The sequence below is a fragment of the Parambassis ranga genome, chromosome 9, assembly GCF_900634625.1.
Source record: "Parambassis ranga chromosome 9, fParRan2.1, whole genome shotgun sequence".
Lineage (NCBI taxonomy): Eukaryota > Metazoa > Chordata > Actinopteri > Ambassidae > Parambassis > Parambassis ranga.
Window position 1 is genome coordinate 21158622 of NC_041030.1, and position 11614 is coordinate 21170235.

General features: G+C 42.1%; 1 protein-coding gene across 1 annotated transcript; it reads right to left on the reverse strand.

Moving 5' to 3' along the window:
• Nucleotides 1-2030: 2030 nt before the first annotated feature.
• On the reverse strand, nt 2031-3979 carry LOC114440941 (nuclear factor 7, brain-like). Its single transcript, XM_028413620.1, has one exon. The coding sequence runs from the start codon at nt 3840-3842 to the stop codon at nt 2439-2441; it is 1404 nt and encodes a 467-aa protein (XP_028269421.1). The 5' UTR covers nt 3843-3979; the 3' UTR covers nt 2031-2438.
• Between the last annotated feature and the right edge of the window lie 7635 nt (nt 3980-11614).

Below are 11614 nucleotides of genomic sequence, written 5' to 3' on the forward strand. Positions count from 1 at the left end.
GAACAGGGCGTGGTGTCATCACAGGAAGACGGCCCCTTTAAAGACAGGGTGACATCACAGACAGAGAAAACTATTAAACAGACATAAAAATAACTAAAGCAAGAAGAAAATCTAACAAAACAGGCACAACAAACTACAAACAGGCCTGACACAGCACTAAAACAGGCATGAAAAACTACAACAGGCCTGACAAAGCACAAAGGAAGTCCTTAAAAACTACACAAACACTTAGAAGAGCTGTTCTGCACACATGTGACACAGTTAACACATGAAGTAAACTCCACAGGTGAGAATCATGTTTGAGACAGACTGAGTGCATCAACATGTCATCACACACACTCACATGTCGATGATGATGATGGTGATGATGATGAAGATGATGATGATGATGATGATGATGATGATGATGAGGTTCTCTTTGTGAGTGATGAGGATGGACAGGAGCAGGAACATCAGAGGAGGGACAGCTCAGGTTGTTTTGGAGACAAAGACAGAGTGGACAGACTGAGATGGTTTGGACATGTGCAGAGGAGGGATAGTGGTTATATTGGTAGAAGGATGCTGGAAATGGAGGCGACAAGATCAAGAGGAAGGCCGATGAGGAGATAAATGGATGAAGAGGACATGAAGGTAGCTGGTGTGAGAGGAGAGGATGAGTTAGGAGGAAACAGATGATTTGCCGTGGCGCCCCCTGATGGGAACAGCTGGAAGTAGATGAAGATGATTAAATACAGTTTTTTACTTAGGCACAATTTTAAAAACAAGGCTCATTTTGTCAAAACCCTAAATTCACACATCTACACACACAAGTAGCAGAGCATGTCAGATCTTTTGCAAAATGAAACACTTAATTCAAAACTGTACAATCATTTACCAAAAGCCCATTTTGGAACCATATGGCACACACATGGTTCATAACATCCACATCTGTTTGAACCACTTACAAACTGCTGTGCTCAATCTGAAACACTTGGAACATTTCTACCTTTCTGATGACACAGTCTGGGTTTGATTGTTTTTCCTCTTTTTTGAGATATTGTTAAAGAGCATGAACCTTCCACCATGCTGAAAAGAACTCCTCCATGGGGTTTAGGAAGGGGGAGTATGGTGGAAGGTACTGAACTGTAAATTGTGGGTGCTGATGAAACCAGTTTTGGACCGGAGCGGAACGATGGAAAGCTAAATTGTCCCAGATGACAATGTGTTGCATCTGGTCTCTTTGGTTTGCTGCTGTGATCATATTTTTGTAATCTGTCTACAAATGTAAGAATGAGGTCAGTGTTGTAAGGACCCAAGTTGGCGTGGCGGTGGAGGACCCCATTCTGTGTAATGGCAGCACAAAGGGTAGTGTCACCCCCACGGTGCCCTGGTACATTGACAGTAGCCCTGTGGCCAGTGATGGTCCTGCCCCTTCTTCTCACTGTTGTCAGGTTGAATCCATCCTCATCAGTGTATATAAACTCATGCGGGACTTTGTCCACATCATTTGCAAAACTCTGTGAAATACAGCAAAACATCACATTGTGTAATCAATATACTGTAGGTCTGCTATACAGTAAAATGACATGTACTGTAAAAAGGTTATGTGCAGTACACAATGCTACAGTCAGTGAACAAAACATACCAACACATATTCACACCTGATCGCTGTGTGTACGATTAAGCACCAGTGTGTGTGCACACCTGGTGGCTGTGCTTAACCATCTGGCTCATGGGGTGTCAAATGCATACAAGTGTGTGTGATGTTTTGCAAAAAGTGTGAAGCTGACAATGTGCTTACAGTTGTGCAAATCTAGGCCTGTGTTTTGCTCCTTGAGTGTAGGGTTTTTTTATTGTGGGAAAGTTTTAATTTTAGTGTGTAAGCAACTGAAAAAACTGTAAATAAGAGCACTTTGTCTGGTTCTAATCCATGCAGCTGATCACCAGCAGATGGCGACATACTCCTTTACTCCAGTTAGACTGTAACAACCTGCAAACCACAGAAACATGTCAGATCAACATTTCTACACATCAACCATAAACATGAGTCAAACATTCAACAAAATCCACTTTATTTCAAAATAAAACAGGAAACCAGATGAAGTAAAAAGATGAATCATGACAGAGAAAACTGCTCAAATATCAGCAAATACAGCAGAAAACAGAAAAGCATGGATCAATAATATCAAAAACAGGAGTTCACCATCTGAATCAAAGAAAACAAATAAATCATTGATCTTTAAATCAATGATTTCCAGGAAGGATTTCATGTTGTTGCTGCTGGTTTCCTGGAAACAATCAAAGAAAATAATAACTACATGACATCATTGATTTCTGACAGCACAGACAGATGGATTCAATATTTCTGTGACACTCCACAACAAATCAACTCTGCTGCTCAACAACATCAAAATAAAAAGTGGAATTATCCTCACATCTCTGAACATCTCAGAGAAACCTCAGACTGACACTTTGATATCAGTGGTTGTTGAACCAGCAGACTGTCCAACACCAAAATATGGGAGGAGTTTCTCAGTGAAAGTGTCTCTGTAAGTGCAGATGTGAGTCATGTCTTCAGAGTTGTAGAAGGACACCTTCCCCCTGTCATAGTCCAGCTGGACTCTGATCCTCTGGAGACTCTTCTGAACTGTGACAGTCTTACCAGCACCATTAGTGTATTTTCCATTGCGATGCCATAAACACCAGATTCCATATTCTGGTGAAACATATCTCTCTCCCTTTCTATCAACTGACTCTTTAGCTAAACCAACATTCCAGTGAGGATGATCTCCCACCTCCACCTCCCAGCTGTGTTTCCCTGAGCTGAAGCCCTCAGAGCCTAAAACATGAGTATAATTAGTGTTTCTCTCTGGATTATCAGGAAGTTTCTGCTCTGTGTCTCCATTTCTCACACTGGTCAGATCATCAGACAGATAGAGCCATCCGCTTGCAGTGTTTGGGTCCAGAATGACAGGACTGAAGTGGACCTTGTCCTTCATCTTCTCCCAGACTCTGAAGGACAGGTTGCCCAGGTGTTTGGCCACATCTATCAGTGCTCCTGAGACCAGCTGTGGATCTGACAGTGAGCTCTGGGCTCTGGCTCTGCTCTGAGTGTCTTTATAACTGCTGAGGAATGACACCTGCTGTTTCTGCAGCTCTTCTTCAACAGCAGAGATGCTGTCTGACAGAGAGGACATCTGCTGCTGAATCCTCTTCATCTCTCTGCTCAGAGTCTTCCCCTTCTGCTCCTCTTCCTCCCTCAGAGCTGCCAGTCTGGACTCCTCTTCCTCTTTCAGGAACTGGTGGAGCTTGTTGAACTCTGCTCTGATCTGTGTCTCTGTGGACAACAGCTGCTTCTTGACGTGTTGAGACATTTCATTGTATGTGTCCTCCACTTGTTTGTATTTGTCCCTCTTGTCCTGCAGAGACTTTAAGTCAGATCTCAGCTGCTCCTTCAGGTCTCTGACTGCTTGTTCTACAGGAACCACTTTGTGAGTCTGGTGCAGAGAAAACTCACAGACAGGACACACAGCTCTCTGCTCGTCCTCACAGAACATTCTAGTCTCTTCTGGGTGTTTACTACACACCACCTCCACCTTTGTTTCTTTCATTCTCTCTGATGATTCAGGTTTCTGTCTCCCAGCAAACGAGTCAGCCAGTTCCTTCAGAGTGAAATTAACTCCTGTACCATCCTTTGATGATCTTCTTTTACAGATGGGACAGTTTTTGTTTTTAGTTTGTTCCCAGAATTTCTGCAGGCAGCTTGAATAGAAGCTGTGGCTGCAGCTCAGAGTCACAGGATCTCTGAAAGTCTCTGAGCACACATGGCAGCTCAGGAAGTTTTCAAGAAGTTTCTCAGCCATTTGTTCTAGAAGTTCTTTCAACAGTCAGACTCACCAGTTTAAAGTCACTTTTCCAGTTAAAATCCTCCTAAACCGTCTTTGTCAGCAGAGATCTCACACCCTGTGATGGCGTCTCAGGTCTGTTCATAAATCTATTTTCACTTTCTATAACACGTCACGTTATTAAATGTTGTTTTATTTGTGTCCAGCAGATGGCGTCATGTCGTTATCAGGCTTATCATGACAGGTGAACTGAATAACACTGATTATCTGCATCATGGCAGCTGTTAGTGTTGGAATCAATGTACATAAGTTATCCTACTTTTACTTTATTCTTTATGAGTTTATATGAGTTTACATCTTACTCTTTATGTGTGCATAATGAATTAACTATCTTATTGTGTGTATTATCATTTATGAGATGACACACACACACACTCACACAGAGCTTGTTAAAGATGTTCAAGGACATTGTAAAACGAAACTAAGATAAGGAGTGCTGAGACAAACTTTGTGATACATGAACCCTTTTTCCCTTAGTAAACTATGTATTAGGGCGTTCCTAACTAATAAAAGGCTTGGAGAACCCAGAGCTGTTTCAGAGTGGCGTGGGAGATTGTAACTGGGCAGTCTCTGGTCACTCTCCTTGCAAGTAAAAGATATCTAACTCTCTGTGTCTCTTTTGTACAGGTTGTGTAATACAAATGTTTGGGGTTTAAACCTAACATTTAATTGGTCCTTCGAGCCGGATTCCAAGATACCTGACGATCCCAGCGGACGAGGTGAGATCCAGAGAAAGACAGTGGCCACTGCTTGAGACCCTTTCCGGGACTGGTCCCTCCCTCGTGGGCTGGGGTCCGATGGTTGACGGAAAGTCCAGGAGACACAGACGAGTGTGAGTATAGATTTCCTTAAAAAGGGGGAATGTGTGAAAGACGCGCGCAGTAAAAGATAAGAAGTACAAGAGGATGGTGAAATCCTCTGTGTGTTGACAAGAGGATAGTGAGATCCTCTGTGTGTTGAAAAAGTGACAAGAGGATAGTGAGATCCTCTGTGTGTTGAAAAAGTGAATAAAACCCTGACAATTCTAGACTCTATCAGGTCAAGTAAAAAAGTCCGCAGGAGGGTAGACTCCCCTAGTTTAAAACGACTAGTTAAATTCTACGTAGGACAGCGGAACCTGTTTGGCAACTGTGTTAAAATTAAAAGTAAAAAGTGAAGTGCACGTTCGAACAAAAAGGTGTGAAAGTGAATGTGTGAATGGAAACATAATTACCACTAGGTAATTATATTTCATATAAAACAACAAGACTCAAATGGTGAGCCTTTGTGGATGCATGTAGGCAAGAAAACTCCACCTGAAAAGGTTGAAGTGAGTTTTACCACAAAAGGTTGTTGATTGCCATCTTGTTGAAAGAAATCCAGTGATAGAATACAGCAGGTATTAAGACCCACTGGATCCAACATCTAGATCAAAATGGGGAAGGGGCAAAGCAAAACCCGACAAAAGTTAATTGATGAGTTAACTTGTAAAGATTGGAAAATAGTTCAAAAGGCAGATGAAGCCGCGATAGAACCGTTAGGTCGTTGGATAAAAAAGTATAGTTTTAATGGTAAACTATCAACTACTGATGTAAAAGACCTACAACTCAAAATTAGGATCAAATGTAAAGATGATAAAAATAAATTGAAAAAAGAAGGTTATGAACACACGCAGGTCTGGATCAAAATAGCAGGACAGCGTGAGGAGGGTGAGAAGAAGGCGAGACGGGAGAGGGATGAGAAAAAGAAAAAAGGGGCAGCAGGCAGTGACAGTGTAGGAGAGAAACAGACATTGATGTTTCACAGGAAGGAGGATGATGAATTTAGTGGGCCATATGCAGAGGCTAGACAGCTGTTGCAACAACAGGCTGAGGTCTCCGCTCCAGACACAGACATAGCAGCGGGGCCACCAGGGGGGCCGCCCAAATACACACCTCTTGCAAATGCAATTTCACAGCCCAGCTACGCACCTCCTGTATTTGAAACTCCACACACAATGCTAACCCGTTCACAAGGCCGTGTAGGAGACTGGTCAAAAGGCTTAACAACCGGAATACAAAATATGTTTTCTCCGAAACCAAAAATACCTGATTTCTCACAAGAGAGAGAAGACACAGATGTTTTCCCTCTAATAGAATTACCTAATCCACGCGCAGGCCAGGAGGGTGAGAGAGAGGTGATTAGAGTATTCAGAACTTGGACTCAAAGTGATGTTAAAAAAGCAGTTGAGGGGATTCCGCACCCTAAGGAGGATGTTGAGGAATGCATCACACAAATGGAAAATCTGCGACAATCATATCATTTAAATGGAGCAGAAGTTCAGCAAATTTGGATGACCTTAACAGGTCCTGACTGGTTTTATGTAAAAGGAAATTATTCCCCTACTGATGCACAAAACCAGATTCATCCTCCTGAGAGTGGGGAATTAAATAGAAATATGAATCCGCTTTTAGACCGGATCAGAAACAGATATAGAAGGAGAGCAAATTACACTGAAATTGGAAGGTGTAAACAAAAGCCAGAGGAGCCGTTTGAGGAGTACAGAGTAAGGATGGAGAAAATTTTTAGAGCGCACAGTGGTCTAGTGATGGATGACGCTGATGATGGAGCTTATAAACAACAGCTAAAAAACGCTTTACACTCAGGCTCACTACCAGAGATTAGTGGGTGGGTAAGTCGTCATTATATAGGCATGAGCGGGGGAACACTCGCAGAGTATGTAAATCATGCCCTGCATGCGGAGAAAGTCATTAGCAGCAAAAAAGGAAAAAAGGAGTTGGTCTTCTATCAGGAAGAAGAAGAGCCAGCTGTGTTTTATCAACAAGCCAGAGGTCGAGGTCGCGGACGCGGTAGGGCCAGAGGCAGAGGAGGTTTTGGATCACGCTCAACTGATAACCCCAGAGCGTGCTGGTCATGCGGAAAGGAAGGCCACATAGCGAGAGATTGCAGAAGCAATCCCTCCCCCCACAGTCACGGGACAGCATGACTAGAACATACACAGTTAGGAGAACCTGAGGAAGAGGTTGATGAAGGAGAGGAAGTGTTAAATCTAGAGGATTTGTTTTTTGAGGAGAAAATAAGGCCAGAGATCACTATAATGGTACAAGGCACTCCAGTTAAATTTCTTTGTGACACTGGAGCGTGCAGGACCACAATTAGAGAAAAGCTACCGCACCTTTCATTGGGCCCTAATTATTCTACTGTACGATCAGCACAAGGTGCTATTAAAATGGTCCAAGAAACAGAACCTATATGGCTTAGAGACCCGAAAGGAAAATCATGTCAGCTATCAGTTTTGTGGCTGCCAGAATGTCCAGTAAATTTGCTTGGAAGAGATGCCTTAGTTTCTCTAGGCCTAGCCATTGTACCAACACCTGAAGGATTAAAAATGATCAGACAAAAACCAGATGAAGTATATGTAGTGCAAGGGACAGGGAAACCTAATTACTACTATACACTTGACGTTCCTAACAGGCAACCCATTTCTATGGGAGATTCTCTTATGAATGAAGGGAAAGGAGCGGTGAGGCAGGTTCAGGATCAAATGTCACCAAATGATTTGCATATCACCATGTGGTACACTGACCACGTTGATCCTAAGTATAAAGAACGTTTGGATAAAGTCACACCTGCTAAAGTGACAGTGACATACTTGTATTCTGATGGTATAGCAAATGCTGCAGCTGCAGTCACTGTACCAGATCAAGTTAAAACTTTGTACAGACAACACTGGAACCACATGCACATCTCTCTATGTAAACACACACATGCTAGATGGAGAGATCTCGGACAGCTAGTGAATAGAGGAGAGAAAGCGTGTGATTGGACAGCAACAGGTGTAAACACCTGGTATAGTGATTCAACTGAACTGACCAGAAAAGCATTATTCTGGACTGTGACTATCCAAGCAGGAGTACATTTGGCTGAAACTGAAAAGTGATACATTTTCTTCACTGATGAGCAGGAGAATTTATTGAAACAAGTTCCCTCTGAACTATGGTCACAAGGACCCACGGATGTAGGACTAGTGAAACGAGCACAACCGGTAATAATCAGGCCCAAAACAGAACATCGTCCTAGAATAAAACAGTATCCTTTAAAGCCTGATGCAATGGAAGGAATAGAACCGGTAATTGAGGATTTAAAGAAAGCAGGTGTATTGATAGAATGCGCAGACTCCCCAGTGAACACGCCTATTTTTCCAGTGAAAAAGGCGCCTCCATCTACAGGGTGGAGGATGGTTCAGGATTTGATAGCAGTGAATAATGCAGTAATTCAGAGGTCTCCATGCGTAGCAGACCCACATACACTATTAAATTCACTGAATCCAAAAGCTAAATATTTTACTGTGATAGACATAAGCAATGCATTCTTTTCGGTACCAGTGCATAAAGATAGCCAATTCTGGTTTGCATTTACTTTCAAAGGGAAAAGATACACATACACCAGGTTGCCTCAAGGTTATTGTGAAAGTCCAACTATCTATTCACAAGTAATTGCTTCTAGTCTTTCCACTTTTGAACCTCCAAGTAAGAGTCAATTGCTTACTTATGTAGATGACATTCTCGTGGCGTCAGAAACAGAGGCAGGCTGTAAAACGGACACGATTGCATTGTTAAAACATTTGGCACAAGAGGGCCATAAAGTAAACAAAAGCAAACTACAGTTCTGTCAGGAAAAAGTAAAATATTTAGGACACCAGTTATGTACAGGGGGGAGAACAATACTGGAGGAGAGAAAAGCTGCAATTCTACAAGCACCCAAGCCACTAACAAAAAAGCAGATGATGTCATTTTTAGGTTTGACTAATTATTGCCGAAGTTGGGTGCCGAATTATGCAGAATTAACTGCACCATTGCAGTCTTTGATGTATAAGGAAGAATTGAAAATGTCTGACAGCCTTAAGTGGACGATTGAAGCTGAAAATGCTCTGTGCAATTTAAAACAGGCCATGGTAAGCAGCTGCACATTGGCCTTACCAGACTACCAAAAGGAGTTTGTGCAAATGGTAGATTGTAAAGGATATTTCATGACCTCAGTTTTGACACAAATGCATGGAAATAAACTCAGGCCAATTGCCTACTACTCGACAAAGATGGATGCTGTAGCATGTGCATTGCCTCATTGCGTGAGAGCAGTGATCGCTGCGTCATTAGCTGTAACTTCAAGTGCAGACATTGTACTTTTTCATCCGTTACTTTTAAAAGTCCCTCATGCTGTGTCTGCCTTATTATTGCAAACCAAAATGACTTTTCTCTCCCCGGCCAGACATTTATCCTGCATGTCCATTTTACTCTCACAACCACATCTAAAAATAGAACGGTGCACAGTGCTTAACCCGGCTACACTCGTGCCCACGGAAGGGGAGGGGGAGCCTCATGACTGTGAATCTCTATCAGAACAGACAGCTAAGAGCAGAGCAGACTTAAAGGATATTCCTTTACAGCAGGGACACACACTGTTTGTTGACGGTTCTTCTAAAAAGGATGATAAAGGAAAAACAAAGACAGGCTATGCTGTCGTAACACAAGATAAGGTTTTGAGAGCAGAGGCACTCCCTCAACATTTTTCTGCACAAGCAGCAGAATTAGTAGCTCTCACTGAAGCTTGTAAATTAATGAAAGACAAAATAGCAACAATTTACACTGACAGCCAATACGCATATGCAACAACTCATACATTTGCGCAACATTGGAAAAATAGAGGCATGATAACATCTACGGGAAAACCAGTAACGCATGCAAAACTTCTTTCAGAACTGCTACAGGCTATAAATTTGCCGAAACAATTAGCCATATGCAAATGTGCAGCACACACAAACGGGACTGACCCTGTTTCTAGAGGAAATGCATTTGCAGACAAAACAGCAAAACAAGCCGCGCAGGGTGAAATCCATGTTTTCAGTATGTCAGACACTAACTTAAACCATGACATACTACGTGACATGCAACAACAATCACCCAACCAAGAGCTGGAACAGTGGAAACGAAAGGGGGCACAACTAAAAGAGGGAATATACACATGACCAGAAAATAAACCAATCCTACCAAAAAATCTATATAAATGGGCCGCTATATGGAGCCATGGGCAAACACATGTCTCCACAGGGGGGATGTTGAGCTTGGTAGCCAGAAAGTACACAACATATGGATTCAATTCCTATTCAAAAAATTTTTGCAGAGCATGTTTGATATGTGCAAAACATAATGCTCAAGGCAATTTGAGACCAAGAAGAGGACAGTTTCCAAAACCTAATTATCCGTTCCAGCACATACACATGGATTTCATAGAACTAAACAAAAGTGAAGGTAAAAAATACTGTTTAGTCATAATTGATTCTTTTTCAAAATGGATTGAACTATTTCCTACCAAAAACCCAGACGCACTAACGGTAGCGAAAGCTTTGTGTAAAGACATTATTCCTCGCTATGGGATTCCAGAAAAAATCTACAGTGACAACGGTTCTCATTTTGTAAATCAACTAATCTCTAACATAGGCAAAATGTTTTGTATAGATCTAAAACACCATTGTGCTTATCATCCACAGAGCGCAGGGTTGGTAGAGAGAATGAATGGCACAATAAAAAATAGACTTAAAAAATGTATGGAAGAGACAAACAGACCATGGACTAAATGCTTAGATTTAGTAAAGTTGTACATAAACATTACAAGTACAAATGGACTAACACCTTATGAAATTCTGTTTGGCAGACCTTACAGATTGCCTTTCTTTCAAAATGTGTGGGAAACTGATGATGAAAGTACTTTAGCTGACTACATGAGAAAAATGCTGGAGCAACGGAAACAGGTGTTTAATCAGACCGATAACGATGATACATCCTCCGTGTTCCCACAGGATGACCAGCTAATAGAGCCAGGAGACTGGGTCCTGATAAAAAGTATAAAGAAGAAACATTGGCATTCACCTAAGTGGGAAGGCCCGTATCAGGTACTTTTAACAACTGGCACAGCAGTGAAGGTTGCAGAAAGGAGTACTTGGGTTCATTTGTCTCATTGTAAGAAAATAATTAAACATGAGTAAAATAACTTTTATGTTTATAGCGTATGCAGTTGCTGTCATCCTCTGTATTGTAGTGTTAGTGCTGTGGTATTTGGTGTAGATTAGTGACTTCTCAAAACAGGCACCTCCAGAGCAAAGGCCGACTACAAAGGGGGCCGTAACCATAGGTTGCTGTCGTCTCAAACCCGGTGAAGATTGTCCACCACTCTGGGCAGGTGATTTAGGAGGAGTCTTAGGAATGTTGAAAAATGGTGTTGACCCCAGCACATAAGAGGATGGTAGCCGTAGCAGGAGTAATCGGACTCGTTGCTATAACTATAATCTTGTTATGGGAAAGATATGAGACACTATCAGCTAAGGAAAAGAGAGCAATCGACTTTGTTCCTGTACACCCATGCTCAGAAAAATATCAGCAACCTGACTTCAACCCAGAAGTAGTTTTGTGTTACAACTCTGTAGCTGTGAGCCAGACCATTGTTATTCCTAGTTCCGCCTTTCAGACTGCAGTTCATCGTTCACAGCCAAAAGACTATTTCGGACATACATTTTACCTTGATTGTACTCCCTACGGTAAGTCACCTAGGGTTGAAAGCGGGTCGTGGGGTACAGTTTTTAGATCCACTGATCTGAAGTGGGCTCCAAATTCCTACGGATGGGCTGAGTGTGCCCAAGAATTTAAGAGAATCATTCCTACTCTGATGGTCACTAAAAAGACAGTGTAACATTAAAG